Here is a 21,765-nt window from a genome sequence, read left to right as displayed (position 1 = left end):
ACACAACGAGGTTGAATAAATAGCACAAACATCAACTCCCCTTCCCATTTTCACTGAAACACAGAAATGCACTTTTACATGAGGGAGCAAAGACTTCTGATAAAGGTGCCACAGCTGGAAAAGGGAGGCAGCAGAACTGGGCAGTTGTGAGTGAAGCCAAGGAAGTCAGGAAGCTCTGAAGTCTGCAACAAGCCTGCAATAATCTCTGCTGAACGTGAAGCTGAAACCCCAGGATAGCATCTACTCACCAAACATGCCCAGAACTAGATTAAGACATCAGGGGTTTTGCTAAAAAAACAAAGCAAAGCCATCCCCCAAAAGCCAAACCCCTTCCACATTAACTGGAGCTTTCTCACCTTAATCACATTGATTAAATTGTTCTCTGGTAGACTGGAAAAGGCTGGACTGGCAGAGGTTAGCTCTCCTCCTGGCTTGTGTCTACTCATTGTTTCTTGCACCTGACTTCTAAGAAAAGAGACACTAACTGAGCAGTAAAACAACAATTTAGAAGTCCACAAAGGCTTATCTGCATCAAACTGAAGGGAAAAAAAACAACCCCTACATGTTTCAAAATGCCTTCAAATCAAACCACTCCCAAGTTACAGAGCACACACATCTATCCCAGCTTGTAACCAATTAATTGTAATTCTGCTCAGCTATTTAGCAACAATTCTTGTAAACCTCCATTAGAAAGATGCAGGACAAAGGACAATGCTGTGGGGTTTGCTGAATCCTTACCTAGAAGGCACTGTTTGAAGTTCTGGCTTATTTACTCTTAATAAAACCTGAGCTGAGAATTTAAAGAAGAGTATGGCTTGGTGGAAGGGAGGGGAAATAAAGAAGAACCTTCTAATTCTACATTCCAAGCACAAGGCTTGCTTTCACAGGATCCAAGCAATAAATATCAAAAGGAAGATACTTACAAAATATCATACTCGTTAAAGTTGGGCTGAAGCTGCTGCAACGGAAAGAGAGATCTAAACGCAACACCCATATTGACAAAAACAGCTGACACATCGGCTAGTGAAGGAATCCATGGTTTAGACTGTTCATCACTGATGGAAGCTACAAGCAAAAGACATGGAATGGATTAGTTTTGAATTTAGCTCTTAGCATAAGTTCCTCTTAAGGGAAACAAATAAGCTCAGCAGACTACATCAATTCTACCAGCTCTCATCTCAGAGGAGCTGGTACACTGAACAATATGTTTATTTTCAGTATGATAGGGGGGAAAAAAAAAAGAGTAGTCTAACGCAGTATTTTACGCTGGAGAAACATCTTGCCTACGGAGCAAGCAAATGAGTTTAAAGTTCCACCCATTTTCCATCACAGCTCCCTCATCACGAACAGCAGAATAAGCAAGGCGGCAATATTTAGTTTTAAGGAAATATATAAATTACCGTTCTGTGTAGGTACAGGTAAGATAGTGTTATCACAGTGGGACTGGAAATGGAGCTCAATCAGGTTTGAAAACAGGCAAGTTTTCTAGAACAGAAGTGCTCTATAAGGATTCTCTATAGGACACTAAACTAGCAAGTAACAGCAAACTAGATGCAGTGTCTTCCAAACAATTACAGAATTATTGGATCATTTTTGTGTCTTAGAGATGAGTTTGTAAGAAAACAACAAATATAAAGGAACATAACACACAAGACACTGCAGGTTCATATCTCAATGCTTAATTTAGTAAAAACAGCAACAATGAAGATGCTTCCTCAGTTAAGCACTGGAACAGAATGTCTCAGAAAGGTTAAAAGATTACACAGATGACAATTTGCCCTAAGCCTCTGAATGCGCATACATCAGTTTGAACTGTTCATTCAGAACCAAGCTTAATGCCAGTAAAGCACAAAATAAAGGAAGCTACATTTCCTCCTCTAGCAGCTCACGGTCTGATTTCAAGCAAAATTCAAAATATGGGGTGCAATTTGGACAGACCTGAGCAAGTATTTCAAGAGAACCCATTACTTTACTAATGTTAACTGGCAGGCTTAAATGAACTGGTGACTTTTGATGGATCTGAATAAAGTGAAGACATAAGGAACATATAAAAGAACTTGTATTGAGAAGTATTTAAGAGTACAGATGAAGGAAAGCAAAATGCACGAGACATGAGCAGCAGTGTGGGCTGAAGCTGATCCTTGAAAGTGTTTTTTTGCAGGCGTATGATTCTTTTCACTTTTGCCATTTATCTGGGCAGTAAACTATGCAGTGCTGTATACGGGGCTTGACTATGTGAAAAATACCCTGTAGTCCTTAAACTATGAAATTAAGGTCTGGATTTTCCAAAGTAAAACATGGAAAGGGGAGTAAACTCCTGAGCAGACTGGGCTCATTTTCAAGTCACCTTTATTTGTGAAATAACAGAAGTGAGTTTAAAAGGCTCTGTACCAGATGCACTGCTTTGCAAATACATGCCAGCACCACATCCTGTGGTACCAGCTTGTGCACACTCTGTGAAAACCAACTTCTAGCATTTGTGCATAACATACAGAAGAGCCTAAATTCATGCCAGAATCACAGAGACAGAGCCTTTTACTTCCTCCCCAATACCCTTCTATACTTAACAGAAGGGAAATGCCTTCATTCCAGTGGTCAGTTTCAATTCTTCAAGCACTCACCATTTTTTAGTGTTATCTCCATCAATCTGTCTAAAATCTGGGTGGAAACACAATAGTCAGGATGAACAGACATCACCTGTGGAGAGAAAAAAATGCTGCATGTCAAACATCAAGCTGCACGATGGCATCAGTTTTTGCCTTTAAATAAATCAAAAGAAAGCCAAAAACAAACAAAAAGGAAAAAAACCCATCCACAAACCAAACAACTATTCGGTGAAATAAGAGACAGTAACAGAAGGGAGGAAAGAAAACCCGAACAAAACAACAAACCCCCACCCCAAAAAGAGCCCCAACAACCAAAACCCCAACCCATAGTGCAAAGATGCTCTGAATACATTAAAACTGAATATTTGCAGTATGGGAATGCTGTAACTCCAGGTTGAGCCTGTTGTTTCATAAGAAGGTACTAAGAGTTACGAGAATGGAAAGTACCATATGTCCCTTTGCAACCCATTTGCATTCGTGATCTAACTGAACTCCTCAATCAAACTTGGGGGCAATGGAGTGAACTATAACCTTTTCCAGTCACGAGCAAGTTGAACAACACTAAACCCAAACAATGAATTCTCAGTTTTTCATAGAACTCTTAACTACAAAAACATGGCTATGAAGCAGAGCTCAAGTTTCCTGAAACACTTCACTAGCCCAGCAAAACACTCTTCTTTATCTCCCCCAAGTGCTGGATAGTTTCCTGCTCTGTAAGTGAGTTGAATTGGTTCACACTTCCTCCTCATGAGAGGAACACCAGGGCTCACAGAAGGAGTGGAAGGCAACCTTTCACTGGCTGGAGGGAAGTACACAGAGGAGCAAAGCATTTCCCTTTTGGCAAAAGCAGAAAGCCAGTCAGACCCAGGCTGCAGTTTCACAAGTGGTTCAGCTTTATTTTTTGTTTCAGGCACAGTAAGAATGTGGTAAATAATCATAGAATGGTTTGGGTTGGAAAGGACCTTAAGATCATTTAGTTCCAACGCCCTGCAATGAGCAGGGACACCTCACATTAGACTACATCACCCAAGACTCTGTCCAACCTGGCCTTGAACACATAATAATAGAATGCAGATTGGAGAGGGGCATTTTTGTGAGTAATAGAACAACGTAAATTCCTAAGGATTTAGACACCTAGAAAGACATCTAGAAAGCAGACAGACACATTTCCTTTGGCAACAGCTCCAGTCTTTCTCCTAAGCTACCTTTTCCAAATGAAAATTACCTGATAATGCAGTTACCTTTGATGATTTAGAAGGCGAGAGATGTAGAAATGGTACTTCTGCATTTTTGTATACTGCAGTATGTACCTTCTGGCTTTGGTTTTTTTTTTTTAAGGATGGAAGGAAGCAAGATTAACATTTGCTTATGATTTGTCCCACCCTATTAAATCCTGAAGTCCCTTCTCACCCAGCACGTACTATGCCCTTTTTAAATGCAGTAACACATATGAAGATGGACTGGGATGTGCAGCTTTGCAGTCACTTGGAAGCATGGAGAAAAAAACATCCCTAGCATTTTACCCCTACTGACAAAGTATTTCAGACTGGAGAACAAATCAGAAAGAAAAAACTTCTTTATATAAAAGAGTTGTTAATATAATGCAACAAATTCACTAACTTGTTCTGATTATTCCTGCTACTACTGCTTCCAGGAAGAATATTATACCTGAACAGAGTATAACTGCACAAACAGTATAGTCTTACCTGGAAAAGCCACTTCAGAATTGGTATGGGACACAAGATACAACTGTAAGCAGAACTTAGAAAACCATTAATAGCTAAAGAAAGTTGCTGTGTTACACTGGAACTGTAAGACAAAGATGGGAGTGGGGAAAGAGAAGAAAAAAATCAGTTAGTGGTTGACTCAGCATTTCCCCACCCCTCAGATCATCAACAGCAAGCAAGGATCTTTAGAGATTTTTAACTTCAATGACCTTTACCAACACTTTTAGAAGAAAAGAGAAAAAAAAACCTCTGCTTGAAGCTTTTAAAATAACTTTTCAAATAAAAAGTCTGAAGGCAAACTAAAGCAAAACAATCCAAACTGACTGTGCAAGTCTGTGAGGTGCAAAAAGTAGCTGTCGGAAGAACAGAAAATACATCACTTTTATTACTGAATTATTTTAGCTTTAGCCTTCTTTAGAGAGTCAGATATGCCATAAGCAGCTGAATTACTGATATCCAGGTTCCCACATACCCTTTAGTTTCCTCTGTTCTCAGTATCTACTAAACCAGGTAGCTCTGTTGATAGATTTGTGTCCTAATTTCCCCCATCTCCTTGACCTGTCTGTCTGAGCAAGTGGCTAGGAAGACATCCATGTGCCAACTGGGCAGAATGCAAAAGCAATTAAACCATAATTGCCTTCTGCAAGGGATTATTCTTTTAGTTCTCATTTCTCCAGTCACAAGATGCTTTTGAAGCTTACACCTTTGTGATCTTCAAAACATGTTAATAAAGAAGCCTGAAGCCAAAGGAGTATATCACCAACATCATTTTCTCAAGAGATCAGAAGCCATCCTCTTCCTCTTCACACCCACAGTAGCACATACATATGTACGTAAAATCTTTTAAGAGTAAATGAATTCTCTCTGTTCCACTGATGCAAGTTTGGAATAAAATGCCAAGCAAAATAACTGGATTTTTTTTCAGGATTTACACTTGTGGCATTAGGCAAGAATTTGTCCAGCTACTTGGAGCCTGACAGCCTTGTAAACACGGAATACAAATCCCTATGAGTTATAGAACAGTTGTTTCTATACACACAGATACACTGCTAGCTCAGTGACTAAATCTAACAGATGTCAGGAACCATGACCTCCTGCAGCCCTCATAAGGTGGTGGAGGACGCCTGAAGTCCTAAGCCCATTCAGAAGAAAAACATCTGAGTTTTTCAGTAGACATAATGCAACATTAGTAGGTCACAAATCAGTTTACCACCGTCTTGCAACAGCTAAGCTTTTGTGCATTTAACATTTCACTTCGACAAACTCGTCAGGTTATCAATGACAGCCCAACACAGTAGAAATATAGAAGAGGGGAGAACACCTTTTTTTCTTATGTCTCACTTAAGATGTTTCTCAAGAATTCCAGAGGAGGAAAGAAGGAAGCTTCAAGTAACAATTCACTGTTCTGCAAAGCCAACCTGGAAAGGAGACTTCCAGGAAAAGGGAGTCAATCCTACCTACTTAATAAGACAGAGCTTATTTGCTTTCAGAGATAATATTTTATCTTAAAAGCTGCTAACACTGAAAAAAACATGCAAGGAAACACAACAGAGTGAAGATATTCTTACTTAAGAAGTAGCTTTTCTATAGGATTTTGAGGGATGAAGTGAAAATTCCTGAAGTCCAGGTCATGATGACTGAAGATCTTCCCAGAGGTTGATAAATCAAATATATCTTCTCCAGGGTGGTAGTCAGGTATGGCATGAGTTACTACTGAAAACCTCTTTATGAATGCCCTGTAAAATTCAAAATTGCTTTTATGAATTTAAACATCCAGAGGCTATTTGCAAGTTGAGACAGTTATTTTCAGATGATGAACACATCGGCCTTATGTGAAAGCTGAATTGTTAAGACAGCACTGTCCAAGAAAACCCACCCAACCCCAGAAGACAATAAAAACGGTTCACATTAAACATATTAAGAACTGATGGAGGGAATTAGACAAAAAGGCTAGAAAAGTGAAGGACTAGATTTAATTGGTTTAGGAGCTGGAAGGACCTGTGTTCTTCTGAGAGATCTTCATCTCCAGTGGCATTCTCCTCATCTTCTCCATCTGAAGAATCAGCTTCCTTTCCTTGTATGTCTTCCTGCAACTGCTTTTCTAGTTCATCTATCCTGAAATAACAGTAGCAGCAGAACTTATCATCATCATTTAGTATTTACAACAGAAATCAACAAAATTGAAGCTCTGAATGTGAATCCAGGAGCCAGTAGCCCATTAGATATGGCAAAAGCATGTGAGACATTGTATCTGTATAAAAGCTAAGTATCTTGCTATTCCAAGATACATACTGGATGTTTCCCAAACCCTAACAAATTTCCAACAGCACAATTAATCACTAGTTTGTCAAAGACAAACACACTCAACCAACTTCTGATAGAATTTGCTGTAATTGCACAAAACTTTCAAACTTCTCAGTTGTTTGTTTTGGTTTTTTTTAATTTTGGGGGGTTATTTTGTTTGGGTTTTGTTGTGGGTTTTTTGTTTGTTTTTTTTTTTTTTTTTTTTTCCCCAACATCATACTAGTATTTTATTTGTTAAATAGTATCAGTTATAGTAGTATTCGCTACACCATAGTCAGTCAGCCCATAGTTATTAGGCTCAGATTCTTTAATGAAAACAGTTAATCACACACATATATACTCACCACCACCTGCCATTAGTGGTATTAGGCACATTACACATTACACTTTCTACCCAAAAGATCTCTTGCAGGAACACTCATTAGGTCCGTTCACCGAACTGCATAGCTACTCAAGATACCAAGAGTCAATACAACTTTGGAAAATACAACTAAATTACAAATGCCTTTGAAGAAATTAGTACAGTCAGTCTACATAAAATCCTTCTATTTCATGCCTTTGCAGCAGCTGCTAGCTGGCTCAGTGACCTACAATGAAGGCATCAGTAAATTTAGTCTGGCTCTTGAGGGGTAGGCAGATGTATAACAAATCACTCGTTATTGCTTGGAAGGAGCATGTCATTCAGCTTTTACAGTTAAGCCATACTTGTAGGTCCCATCAGACTTATACTGGTGGTATCAGCAGGCAAAGCTTAGCTTGCTGCTACAAAAACCCCATCAGTTTTGGGGAGGTAAGGTAATTCTGAGCTTCTACAACTCTGGCCCAAATTTTTCAAAGCAGCTTTAAGAAACAAACCTTTTTGATTCTTCTTTCTCCTTCAAGAGGTATTCTAGGCTGTTCACATATGACACTTGGCTAACAACAGGAGGCTGAGACAACTGTAAATGAGATAAAGAAATTTAGAAAGTACCGCAAGGTATCAATTCGTTCTGTGTTAGACAATAAACATGATCAAACCAGAAATCTCCAATTTTAATGACATCTTACTTGAAGATAAAAACTCAAAGAAGTTTTTCAGGAGATCCTGAAAACAGCAGAATTAACAAGTTAGGTTTCTCGGTCCCTTGACTATTATCAAGTCTCTCTCAGTGATTAAACTGTGTTTCACAATGTAACAGAAAAGCAAGCCTCTGCCTCTCTTCTTGTGGCTGACCTTCAGCTAACCTTTACAAAGAATACCAGCATCAGAAACCTTTCACCTCACTGCTTTATTATTACAATTCATCAAGACGCTGAGAATCCCCATTCTTGTGAATGAGACAAAAAACTCCAAAAATGATTCAGTACCTTTGTTACTTTCAGAAGTCCCTAGAGAGCAAAGCACCAGTGTTGGCTAAATCATCTCCAAAAATCATCAGACAAAACAAAGCTTCCTAAACCCTAATACAAACCCAAAGCAAGCAGCTAGTAAATAGAATTAAAAAACAAAACAACACACAAAGAAAGTCTTAACCACTAACAAAATTAGTATGGTTTTCAGTAGCCAGTGTTTTATTCAGTAGCAGACAATACAGACTTTAAGTCTTTTATGGCCATGATTTGGTTCTTTGGACAACCCTTCTGACAACACCTTCTTAAATTGGCAGCCTTTTATCAGGGACAAAGCTTCTTCCTATGGGCTCATTCATTTTAGGAGAACACAATTCAATAACAGCATTCCCTCTCAGTTGGGGATTTTCTATTACTCGAAGGCAACAAAAGCTAGTTGTCACCTGCTAATAAAAAAAAGCCACTTAATACAGCACCTACTTTGGTATTTGAAAATAGCTTTCATACATAACAAGCAGCATGTCTTTGTGTGGGAAATCTTGTGGGAAAGCTAAAGTCACAGTATCACAGTATCACAGTATGTGAGAGATTGGAAGGGACCTCAAAAGATCATCTAGTCCAATCCCCCTGCCGGACCAGGACCTCTAACCTTACTTTCTATCTGGTTAATACGTCTAAAATGACTGGTGAACAACTGAGAAATCAAGATTTTATGCCAATGTGCACATGTGCCCCTTTTTACAAGGCAAGGGAAGAATGCTAGTATATGCCAAAGCCATGGTCATGGAAATTTTGGGACAGTTCTTAACTGTGCTGTCTTACTTGGCCATTAATTATGCAGAAACAGGATACGCCAACTGCTGTGGTCACATATATGCTTCACAAACATTTGACTAGTCTACATCTGTTTATCAGTCTTATCAACCAACATGTCCACATAATTAATGGTTATGATGGAATACGCATGTAGCCACAGAATTCTATGACATGCTTGCTTAATGAATTATAAGGCCAGTTAAAATAATTATAGCTGTTCAACATCTGCCTACAGGAACAGTAACTAGTAAACAATGATATAATCATAGAATAGTTAGGGTTGGAAAGGACCTTAAGATCATCTAGCTCCAATCCCTCTGCCATGGGCAAGGGCACCTCCCACTGGACCAGATTGCTCAAGGCTCTGTCCAACCTAGCCTTGAACACTGCTGTGGATGGGGCAGCCACAACTTCTTTGGGAAGCCACAGGTTCCTCAGGCAGCCTGTTCCGATGCCTCACCACTATCACAGTAAAGAATTTCTTTCTTATATCCAATCTAAATCTCTCTCCATGTTTAAATTTTAAATAAACCACTTCAGAATTTTAAAAACAGGAGAGGAAGACAATATTTATACAGATATTCTGCTGTTTGTTTTCTACTCTAGAAAATAGTGGTTGGCTGACCCCAGCCAGTAGCTCAGCACCACACAGCTTGTTCCTTTCCTCACCCAGTGGTGCAGGAGAATGAGTAAGAGCAAAAGCAAGAAAACTCCTGGGTTGGGATAAAGTTTAATAAGCGAAGAGAAAGAGGATAAGCAGGGAAAGGAAAACAAAGCAAAGGCAATCACTCAGCACCTCCCACAAGCAGAAGGATGCCCAGCTCTGAGTAATGGCTATGTGCCAGACCAGCTCTTCCTGGTTTGTTTTTATTGCTAAGCATGACACTGTGGGGCATGGAATACATACATCCCTTTGCTCAGCTCTCTGGGCTCTGTCCCCTCCCAGCTCTTCGACCACTCCAGCCTACTCACTGCAGACGCAGAGTGGGAAAAAGAGAAAGCCTTTATGCTGCTCAAGTACTGCTCCACAGCAGTCAGAACACTGGTTTCTCATCAACACCATTTTTGTCCAAAACACACAGCACCATACAGCTGTTCTGAACAAAATTAACTCCAACCCTGCCATATTCAGTACTAAATCTTTTATTTAAACACAGCCATTCCCACCTGTACCAACTTTGTCAGGAATGCCACACAAAGTCCTACTGCAGTACCTTCCTAATTAAAACATTATTTTACAGTAAAACTCCAAAACCACTATTTGACAAGGTGTTACTGAATAAATAGGCTAAGTCTTAAAAACACAGATCAATTCATCAGCATAATATCCTGTAAGCTGCGAATCACTGGTCCTTGTGAGCAGAAGTCATTCGGCTTTTTGAAATACTAAAATACTTCCAATACCCATGAAATTCAACCTCGAAGAAAACATCACACTTGCAGATCAACAACTTGTACATAGAGCTCTGACAATCACAGACTGTGTCAAGGATATAGGACTGGAGTCTAGCACACAGGTCTCTCAATATTTAAATCAATTTCCTCTAGTTAACCTCAACTCAAAAATCCACACATCTTCTAAATGTAGCCTCCTGCCTTTTTCTTTAGAGAGAAAAAAGCAAAAACAGAACTCCTAAAAACCACTGGAAGGCATATAGGTAATGTAACCTGGCTGCACAAACCATCTTTCAGCCATTCCAAGGACATACATAGTAACAAGTTCTCCCTTTCTCTGACTACATTGCACTGCACCATAGGACCCTTCAGCTGAGTAACCAGTTTTACAGGCAAGTAACTCCAATTTTCCATGCATTATGAATAAAGGAGAAAAAAAAACCCCAATCACTAAAAAATACAACAGAACAAATCTGATGCAATGCTTTCTTGGGGATTTGTTTGGGGTTTTTTTTAGCCACTTACATGAAGCTTCAGTAATGGACTTGTATTGACCGGAGAAAAACTGTCAGAACATTCTTCCAGGTTACCTGCCTGTGGCTTGGAACTTGAAAAGAGGATTTCTTGCAGTGGCACAAGTACTTCATCATCATCGTCATCTAGATTGAGTTCCAAACTGTCATCTTCACTGTCAAAGCTGCTTTTTGATTTTCCATTCAGCTTGGACTGGGACGTACAGGTGCTTTCAACTTTTAAATCCCTTGAGGGTTGTGAAGACCTACAGCCACTGTCCATGCGCCCTTCTTTAAAAGACAATGAATGGGGAACACTTTTACCAGTACCTTTGGAGAGTGTCAGTTTCCCAGATCCTTCCACTGAATCAGAAGGACTTTCGGAAGTCTCACCTTTTGTTTGTGAAAACTTGTTGCTGCACTGAATACTGTAAGCACATCTTTCTGTTCTTTTCCCATCTTGCTCTTTCTTAGCATCCAATACCTGAGATAAGCCAGTGTTCTGGGGATGAGATTTCACCCCTTTTGTATGTGTTAAGTGATGGAGAGAAGGCAACACAGCACTTTTTTCCTGAGAAAAAGGAGGGGACTTTTCCAAGAAAAAGCATGAGTTAGCCACCTGTAATTGATTCTCTTTGGTATCCACAACTGAAATGTGGTTATTCTTACCAGGACTGTGTGCAGAATACGAAGACGACAAACCAACAGAGGAGCAGTTATTTTTCTCATTTTCATGGCTTGAGTTGAGGTATTCCTCTGGGAGAGGAGAATCATGTCTAGGTAGAGCAGCAGCTTCCATCAGTTGCAGAACACCACCACAAGTAGACTTTAAAAGGATATTTTTTACAAAGTGAGACTTCCTATTTTTGCATTTTGCAGGTGATCTACTAAAAGCAGGCTCATTCAAACTTGATACTTCAGATCGATTTGAACTGTCTGCATCCACACTCATGGCAGCACGTTTTCTTTTCCCAGGAAAGTCTATTTGTTTTGATCGCCCAGAAGACGTCTTAGTTCTAAGGCAGCATGAAGGAACAGACTGGGTCTTCTGCACACCAGCAGCCATCTCAGATGTTCTCAGTGTATTTGAAGAAGATGCCTCATGTTTGTAAACCCGCTTTGGCTTTGGTTGAGATGCGTCATCTAAAAAGTGTTTTAAGAAGGTAAATCACTGTTGTCACGTTTAAAAAATAATTAAAACCTCCAAAACAACATCTTACCCTTAAAAAAATAACTGGTTTTAAATCAACTATGACTGAATTTTTTTATCAGAAACAATACTTCCATTCTGCTTGAACACAGTGGACCACAATTAAGATTTAGCTGATACTGTACTGTTACATTATTGTACGTTATTATTACGTTATTGTAACTAACTTGGAAAAGAAATTAAATCCTTTTATTTTAAAGCAGCTGAGTAGCCACCGTACGACACTTTTCCTATATACTAGAATCAGTCAAGTCTTTGTAAACAGACAATAGCCTCGTTGAGGTATGCGACTGGAAGAAAATGTCTGTAATTATGTATTATGTTTATAAGGAATGAACAGTACAAAAAGTATTTTGGGATAATTTTAACAGCAGTCATAAAAAAGGCATTCAGAAAACAAAGAAATCTGTTTTGAGGCTATTGTTCTATGGCACCAGAGCCCACCACCTTCATCATGTCTTAAGCTGGCATTAGCCCCTGGCCACTTCATGCCAAGCTACTTCACGGAGCTGATGTGGCTTAGAACTTCCCAACTCAATTTTCAGCCAGATCACCTCCTCCCACTGCTGGCAAAGTCCCAGTGGCAGTATAGGTGGAAACTGAAGCAGAGCAGCATCGCTCCCCTCCACCTTTTTAAAATCCTCCTGCTGACCAAGCCCAAGTTTCTGTTCATGTGAGCTTTTTATATTCAGTTGTACCTACTGTAGAATAAAATTACATGGTTAAAAAACAGACAACAAGCAACAAGAATATCAGCTAAATTTTAGTGCTTGGTTCAACAAGAATGTTCCTCCTGGATTAAGCTGAAATTTGTTAACCACTACAGGTAATATGGACTTTCCAAAATGCAAAAGAAACTATAAGAATAGTCAGGTACTAAGCACTTAAGACAAAGAAATATCATGACTTCTAATTAAGTTAGAAATAATCTGTTTTCACTAAAACCCCAAGTTAACACCTTTTCAGACTTGCCATGTATTGGAAATAATCTTGACAATACAACAGCATTTTATTAATTTTTTTAAGAGAGAGAAAACAGAAAAACATAACTCCAAGAAAAAATGCCAATAAACACAGACACTAAGTGATGAACCTGATTGTTTCATTAAGTCCATATTATCAACACTGCTTCTACCTGAGGCAATCTTCCTTGAACCAGAATGTGGTATTTTTCTTAAAGGAAATCCATTTCCCTAAAAATAAAGATGGAGAAAATAAAAAAGTTAACTGCGTACTTTTTAAAACCAGAATGTTGACATCTTGAGCCAAGTGTTAAATCTAGCACAGCCTTAGTTTCACACACTCCCAGAAACATGGCAATGTACTTCATTTCAAAACTTAAAACACAGTCAAATATCAACACAACGACTCTCCACAACTCAAATTTTGTATCTTTTCCTTCAGATTGGCCTATGGTTCTATGCCTCTCCACTTTTAGGGCCATCAGCAAGCCTGGGTTATATGGCAACATACCCTACTTGGCTTTCCTCTAACAAGTCATTAGGAACTTGAAAACCAAACCGACAGAAAGCACAGACAAGCAAATACAGAGGAAGGGGTGCTAAGGAGAAAATGAAACACAAACTAAATCTTTCTTTCTGTTCCATTCATATTGCATTATAGAATCATAGATGATAGAATCACTGAATAGTTTGGGTTGGAAAGGATCATCTAGTTCCAACCCCCTGCCACAGCCAGGGACAGCTCACACTAGACTATGTCGCCCAAGGATCTGTTCAACCTGGCCTTGAACACTGCCAGGGATGGAGCATTCACCATTTCTTTGGGCAGCCTGTTCCTTATATCTAACCTGAGCTTCCTCTGTTTAAGTTTAAATCCATTACCCCTTGTCCTATCACTACAGTCCCTGATGAAGAGTCCCTCTCCAGCATCCTTGTAGGCCCCCTTCAGATACTGGAAGGCAGCTATGAGGTCTCCAAATGTGTTTTCTACACAACACTGTTAGAAAACATAAGGTTGTAAGACATTTAAGATAAAGACATTTTTTCTACAAAATACAATTTAAAGTTTCAATTTCCATGCTCACATCTAATCCAGAATATCTCCCCTGCTTTTAAACCAGGATTTCTCATTTATTGTAAAATAGTTAAGAACCAGCTTACCCAAGCATGACCTAAAGTTCACAAAGGAACAGAGAAGAGCATAAACTTTTTCACAGCTGAAAAAGGCAGTACTAGGAACCCTATCCTGATAAGATAAAAATCACTGATTTCCACTTTTAATGACCCTTTTAAACACACCTGATGTGATACGCTTGTTCCTGAGAATGACTTCCTTTCTATGCAGAGAGCTCCCAGTGACATAGTGAATTCAGAGTCAGTTGGTGCGCAGGGCAGTTTCCTGGGAAGCCCTGGGGCTTGGCGCAGAGCTCTGTTGTTCACAGTGCCATTGTTTCTATCACAGGCTTGAGTATCAGCTTCTGGTGATGAAACCCGTTTGTCAGAGTCTGAACTTGTGTCTTCTAGATCCATACAGTCAGTTTTCTGTTCCCAACAATTTCCACAAGACAATGGTGCTCTTGTTACTCCTAGACGCTTTTCATTTCTTCCCTGATCTGACTTGACAGTTTTATCCTTTTTTACCAAGAAATGGCTGTTTTGAGACCCTGGATTAACAAGGAGTTTTTTAATCACTACTTTTGGGTACAACGAACCCAGTGCCTTGCATGCTCTGCCATTCTCTAAAACGTTTGCACTGTCTTTTTTCTCTTCAATTCTTCTCCGAAAGGCATCTAACACAGGACTTGTGTTTCGTGTTCGGTCTGGCATCTTTTTTCTTCTGACCTTCTTTGGAGAAGACACTTTCTTTTCAAAACGCTCAGCACACAAAGCTGCATCTTTTACATTTCCACTGTCCGGTGAGCACAATACAGTTCTGTCTTTATGGCCAAGGTCTAAGAGAGAAAAGGCAAGACAAATTATTCACAATCACAATACTGGGGGGGAGGAAGTCTTACTGGACTGTATTACTTGCTATTTTATCTCTCTCACACATGCAATTCAAAATTAATTTACTTAATCATTTAGTTTTGCTAGTGCCATGAAATTTATTTCATATCAAAGAACTGCATGATCTATGTCACATCTTCAGTTGTTAGAAACAGTCTAGCTCAAGCCTGAGACAGTAACTTGAATAATTACATCATTAAATAAATTCATTTTATTAGGAAATAAATTGGTTTAAAATACATTATTAGAAAAAAATTCAACGTGCACACATTGACATACCTGGTAAGCTATACTCCTTACATTGCTGCTCCAATTTGGAATGAGATTAAACTATACTTCTGCACACTTAGATAACCAAACCTCACACAATAGCCTCTGTTTTAAAAAAAAAACATACTTACCTTGGTTTAAAACTGGTTTGAAGAACTCTGTAATGGTCTGGTTTCTGAAGAGAAAACATAACTTTATCATTTTAAAAGAACAAAATCTAAACACCCTTACAGTGAATACTGACAAAATTAAAACGCTGTAATTTATTTCTACAGATCTGGTTTTAATGCCAGCAGCTCCTGCTCTGGATAGATCACAGAAAGCATCAGCATCCTCATCACCTTCTAGCTGCCTTCTGCTTGGCTAATGAAGCCAACCTGTCAGTTTCCTCATTCAAACAGTTTCCTTTATCATCCTAGTAAGTCATAACCACCCCTCCAGCTTAAATTAAGCTTTCTTTAATGGGACTGACCTCCTTTATATCCAGTATGTCAGATGAAACCTCAACAGTCACTTGTGTGATGTTTTAACAGCCTCCCCATCTCCACTGTCAACACTTCAAGCTGCTAACTCCTACTGGTTGGTTCTCAAGGTGTAATAGCGGTAAGCAGCCTTATCAATACCATCAGTGACCAAACCCTCTTTAACGCATTATTAGTTGTCATCAAGTCTAACCACATAGTTCTACCTGCAAGCTATACCTTGTTGTCCAAAAGCCTTTGTGGCTTTTTTCCACACATCTGGTGCCAGGCTGGGATAGAAATCCCTACCTGCAGTATTACCAGACTCCTCAGCAAGAACTTGTACCAGCACTGCCCCTTAACAAAGTAGATGTTAGCAACCTCCCTCTCAGCACACACATTAAGGGCACCTTCTGACTTCCAACAGAAACAACAGTCTATAACCATCTTACTTTTACACATACACAACACAAGTAATAGCTTTAAATTAGAGGTATTTTCTCTGGCAAGAGGTAAGTGGGATGTGAGAACATGAGGGCATTTCTCTGTGAGAGAATGCACTTCTAAAAATGGGCATTGTATGTTACTGGGAAACCTGACCATTAAAATCCAGCACAAACTCTGCAGTTGCTAACTTTATCTTCTCCCATATAGCAAGGAAGTTTATTAACGACTGCAAGGTTATACTTAAGACTGTTCTGGAAGTGTCTTTTCAAGTTAAAGATATGATAAATCAAGAACAATACAGATTTAAGACCTTTTTTCCATCTTTTGTAATATTTCTGTGTCTTCCAAAACAAAGCTCTATCGCTACTGTGTAACAGTGACTACAAAAGCAAAACTTATTTATGCCAGATTCTAAACACCCCTAAGTGACTGCTTTCACAGAACCAATAACCATTTTTGATGTTCAGACCAGAAGAACCCACTGCTCAACTGTTCAAACTAAACTTGGATTTCATTTTCAATCTTTCCCTAAGCTTGTTACTTTCACTTTCACATTTCCTAACATGGCTTCTGCATTTTTAGCACCTGCACAAAAACAAAAAGCTGTTCATGATGCATTGATACTTCTTTAATCAGGCTACTGGCAAGCAGTGATCTTGAGAATACTGTAACTCAATGAAAAAAACATCTGTACTTGGAACGTGTATCTCTTCGTCTTACCAAAGAGAACAGAAAAACCACTTGTCTCCAATCTGCCCCAGCTTAATCTGATGCCTGTTCTTCCCATATGCTGAAGCACCAGGGTCCCCAAATTTCAGTTCAACAGAAGAATCAAAAGGCTGAATTGCAGGTTTATTCGCTATTATTGCTGTTGCTGACTGATTAGTCTCCCTGTCACTGACCACCTCCCACTCTGACATCCTGACCTCACCTTCTCACAGCAAGGCTCTCTCAGTCTTGCATTCCTCAAGACACTCCTCCAATGCTTGCTTGTGACTGCTCTCACACCTATAAAACCATGCCATGCCACAGCTTTCCACATTGCACATGTTTCCAAAACTCTTCCATTTTCCTAATTAAGCAACTGTACTTCTCCGTTCTAGGTTAAAGCCCCATCTGCAATACCAAACACTACTGGCAGTCCAAATCTCATCTTCAGTTACCTCTCAGATTCCTCTCTGAAGAAGAGGAATCTTCTTCTTCTTTTGGTTTCTCTTGAAGAAAAACCAAAACCAAAGCTTTCAGCTACCTTCTTCCTTCTTTGGACAGCCACTGATTTTGAAGGACTGCTTATGTCCCTCCCACATCCACTACCTCATTGTTGTCTGGCATTCTAATGCAAGAGCTTTCTAACAAAATTAACATTTGTTCCATAATTATACAAAGCCTTATATAACGTAACCGAGAGGATGGAGGCACTGATACTAAAAGAAAAGGGGTTTTTTTTTGTACCCTCCCTGGGATAGGTTAAACTTGACTGAAGAGTGATTTGTCATAGATTATTTGTTTTAAAGTGCTTATCTATTGACATTTTATATTTTGCGTTTGTAATTCTGCTTCTGGGAAGTGCGAGGGATAGGAACTACCCAGCTAAAGCAAAATAATAATTTCTTGAGTGCTGTACTGAATCTCAGACAAGGAAGTGGACTAGAAAAATCAAACAAAGAAAAAAGCAAGCAAGCATGTAATACAATACAAGAAGGAACATGAGAGTAATGGGCTTTCCAACCTGTTCTTCGTATATATGACAGTACAAACAGAACTGTGATTTTCACATGAACAGGACCATAACTGTTCACAAACTATTCATGAAAGAATTTCCACTCTTGTTTTAACAAAAGGTCAAATTATCAGCCCTAAAAGAATGAAGAACTGCTGAAGCAACAACAATTACCAGGTTTCACTCTTTTTAATCAGACATGAAAGTTACAGTTGTTTCATATATCTCTGTCAACAACTACATAGCTCTGGTTAGCACTTTTCAGCAAAATAAATAAATTCAGCCAAAGATATTCATCCCCACTAAAACCTGACCCACTGTTTTTTTGTGAAATCTCATTTTCAGTGAGACACCAGGGAAACACTGAAAAAACACAGAGAAGCAAAGGCAAAACCCATAAATATGATCTCACTTGAGTTAAAAAAAAAAAAAAAAAGCTACCCAGCTGGGAGATGGCAGGATCCTTCCAGGTCTTTCAAAATTGAGGGCACAACCTGCATGAAAGAGGGAGGGAAGAAATTTTTCCACTTGTGTAAAAAGAGAAACCCCTGAGTATAAAAATCATAGAATGGTTAGACTTGAAAAGGACCTTAAGATCATCAAGTTCCAACCCCCCTGCCATGGGTAGGGGCACATCGCACTAAACCATGTCACCCATGGCTCTGTCCAACCTGGCATGGCACACTGCCAGGGATGGAGCATTCACAGCTTCCTTGGGCAACCCATTCCAGTGCTTCACCACTCTCACAGTAAAGAACTTCCTTGTATCTAACCTGAACTTGCCCTGCTTTAGTTTGAACCCATCACCCCTTGTCCTATTGCTACAGTCCCTAATGAAGAGTCCCTCTCCAGCATCCTTGTGTACTCTAATAGTAATTAGTATTTACAGCCATATCAGTGATTTTATCTGCTTGGATAAAACCTGGACTTCTAAAATATGTGCTAGAAACACTAGAAATAGCTCAGAGAAAGCAAAGCCAAGCAACATAGAAATGAACTACTAAATGTTGCTACATCTTTGATGAAATGGAGCATCTTGAAAAGCATCACAGAATTAAAAACCAACCAACCAAAATAACCAAACAAAAACAACAAAACAACTCAGAACAGAAAGTCACACACAAAACCGCAGTCTTTCAGACCACAAGTGTCTTTTAGACAATCACAGCAAAACCAAAGAGTAGTTCCACTTCCTTGGGCAAGAAGCAACACAGAAGAGGAGCTGAACTTCCACCTTCTCCCTTTCCTTCAAATGTCAGTGATAACAAAAAAGAGCATCAGATGAAATGAATAAAACACTGCTAACGGCATAAGAAAATTATGACATTGCCTTCCACTGACTTCACTGGCAACCTTGTCCTCTACCATTGTTATCAGTACAGTTCACAGCTGGAACCAGCTTGAAATCTGAATCAGTGACAACTTAAGTTCCCTCTTTAAAGCAGAACTGCTGAAGCTTGCTGAGCTCCACAGGCAGACTGCTAACAAACACTGACAAGATAGGAGGATGTATAGTACACGTATTTTGAACCATGTGCTGAAGATGTCTGTCAGTACTCAGCCAGAGAGGGATTTTTTTCAGTTTCTTTGCATGCTGCAGGTTGCCTGGCTATCAGACCCCTTTCACCTTGGCCAGCAAACTACCACCACCACCACCTAAAAACAAGTACAAGCGCCTCAGGGCTGAACTGCCAGCGGCACACTAACGAATGACGAGGGCACCAGCCAACCCCCGCGGCTGGCACACCACCGTGCTCCCTGACAGTCTTACACCCCACCTGCCAGGCTTGGCTGTGACTGGAAGGCCGAAACAGAGAACAGCGCCGGGGGCTCCTTCACCGCCCACCACCCGCTGCCCTTCCCTGGGCCCCAACCACGACACCCCCCCGACTCCGCGGTGCACGCCGGGAGCCCCCCGGGAGGGGCGCCCCCTGCTGGAGGAGCGGTGCACGCCGGGAGCTCCCCTCGCGCCCCGGCCGGCGCGGTGCACGCCGGGAGCCCAGCGGCACCCCGCTGGGCGGGCACGTTACCTATCTGCGGCCGCGGTACCTGACGGTGGCCGCCACCGCCTCCAGCCGCCCGCCCGCCCCTCAGCCGCTCCCCGCCGCTACCTTAATTCTTGAGACGTCTCTCTGGCCGCGGCCTCTGGCGTAAAATGGCGTCGGGACTTGATGACGGGCACGCCCACACCGAGCGGCCAGGTCATGGCGCGGGTCGCCCAGCTGGCCCCGCGGAGCGGAATGGAACGCCGGGACCGACGGCTTCCAGCACCATAGCAAAGCCCGGCGGCCGAAGTGACCCTCACCTCCAGGGGCTGCGGCGGGAGGCGGCCGCTATGGCCGTTTTTTGCGGTGGCTTTTTTTCCTCCCCCGAGCTCCGTCGCTGATTGGCTGAAAGGCTGAAGGAGTCGAGCCTCCCATTGGTTCTTTGGCCGCCGGGGGCGGGACGGGTAGACGGGGCGCGGCCGTGATTGGTCTCGAGGAGAGCGGGAGGTGGGAGCGTCCTTCCGCAGCCGGTAGAGCAACGGTTGTTTGGCGCCTTGGTCTTGTGCCGCTCGCCCCCTCCCACCCCATTCGCGCTCTCTGATTGGTGAGTACTGGGCGGGCCCCACCCCGCGCCCGGCCGTGAGGCACCGCCTGGCTCTCTTACGGGCGCGGCTGAGCTGTTTCACTGGGGTCAACGGCCCGTTCGCGCCCCGGGCGGTCTCGCGTCAGGGAAGGCATTCCTCCACGAGCAGAGATGTCCTGTGAGGAGAGTGGCGAGGGACAGGCAGCGGACTTCAGGCTGTGGAGCTTGTGGTACATGTGTGAGAAAATCCAGAGCGTGCATCCATCACCATGGCCGCTTGATAAAGTTGCAGCTTTGCAAAGTTAAGGAAGGAGTACCTTGTCTGAGATCAGCCACATTGCCACCAAAACAGCATGCAGACCTGTGCCTTCCCACTCAGTCTGCTGCACAAACTGTGTACCTTAGGTTAACCCCCCCACAAAACACATCTTTTGTGCAATTGCTCTGTGTGCTCCACTGTTGTGCCTCAAACATTGTGTTCCAGGGTGAAAAACTTGGACTAGACAACCTGAAGAACCAGATCTGCAAGTTTAGAGCACCCCAGTACTGCTGCCTGCATACTTGAGTAATTAGTGCATACTTGAGTAATTAGTCTCTCTAAAACTTAGTGGTATCAGAATGTCTCCACAGTAGCTGCTTTAACAGTTAAAAGCAGACTCTACACAAATACAAACTACATCCTGCCCTTGGTCTGCAGAAATAAGAGATAACACAACAGTGCTCTGAAAGTTACCTGGGACAGCTTATGCTGCAATAGGTTTTGTTGGGGTTTGGCAAGGATTTTGTTTGAGGTTTTGCTTAGGACTTTGCCTAAGACCAAGGCCACTCTTCTGATGTTTTTCCTGGACCCAGAAACACCAGGAGGCAATGCACTCAAATGGAAAGGAGTCATCCATCTGGTGTCTCTCTCTGTGCCATACTGGTGGTAAGCTGGCCTAGGGAAAGTCTGCAAAGCGGAAGTGACAGCAATACAAAACTGAAAGCACAAGTGAAAATAGGAAAGTGCTATTTTAGCACATGAAGTGCCCAAGTCTGATGTACTGTGCACTGCAAACCACCTCCTTTCATCCTGCCCGATTCCTCAGTCTGTTTTTCAAAAGCTGTCATCTGTGTAGTTTGTGATATCTTAAACCCAACCTCAAGAGTAAAACATCGCCTGCCATCACATCATGTACCTTGCGCCTTTCTTGCTTTAACCCATCTTACACACATTCTGTCCTCAGCTGCAAGCTCTCTGCCCCAGGGACAATCTCTGACCCTTAGGTTTGTAAGAAACCTGCCAGGAGAGGATCTCACTGCTTGACAACACACTTCAAAACGCACCATCCACCAAGCATAAACATGGATAGCAGTTGTGTAACTTCCTTGAACAACAATGAAGAACAGTTGGACTTGCTGACATACAGATTTGCTTGAAAAGACACTAGTGTG

General features: G+C 41.2%; 1 protein-coding gene across 1 annotated transcript in view; it reads right to left on the bottom strand.

Annotated features, from left to right (window-relative positions):
• The window catches only part of SEMA4G (semaphorin 4G), a 61,411-nt gene extending 41,286 nt beyond the window's left edge, over positions 1–20,125 (bottom strand). The window contains exons 1-13 of the mRNA XM_080622202.1: positions 19,878–20,125; positions 15,270–15,313; positions 14,161–14,813; positions 12,993–13,092; positions 11,083–11,832; positions 10,703–10,980; positions 7,493–7,575; positions 6,332–6,448; positions 5,902–6,069; positions 4,313–4,415; positions 2,622–2,697; positions 924–1,065; positions 357–465 (exon numbers count right to left, since the gene is read on the bottom strand). Coding sequence (XP_080478328.1) covers positions 357–465; positions 924–1,065; positions 2,622–2,697; positions 4,313–4,415; positions 5,902–6,069; positions 6,332–6,448; positions 7,493–7,575; positions 10,703–10,980; positions 11,083–11,832; positions 12,993–13,092; positions 14,161–14,813; positions 15,270–15,313; positions 19,878–19,972 — 2,718 coding nt within the window. The 5' untranslated portion in view covers positions 19,973–20,125. The remainder of the gene's footprint in view (positions 1–356; positions 466–923; positions 1,066–2,621; positions 2,698–4,312; positions 4,416–5,901; positions 6,070–6,331; positions 6,449–7,492; positions 7,576–10,702; positions 10,981–11,082; positions 11,833–12,992; positions 13,093–14,160; positions 14,814–15,269; positions 15,314–19,877) is intronic.
• Between the last annotated feature and the right edge of the window lie 1,640 nt (positions 20,126–21,765).

This window comes from Psittacula echo, assembly GCF_963264785.1.
Source record: "Psittacula echo genome assembly, chromosome: 6".
Lineage (NCBI taxonomy): Eukaryota > Metazoa > Chordata > Aves > Psittaciformes > Psittacidae > Psittacula > Psittacula echo.
Note: the sequence above shows the minus strand (reverse complement) of the source record. Positions and strands in the feature narration are given on the sequence as shown.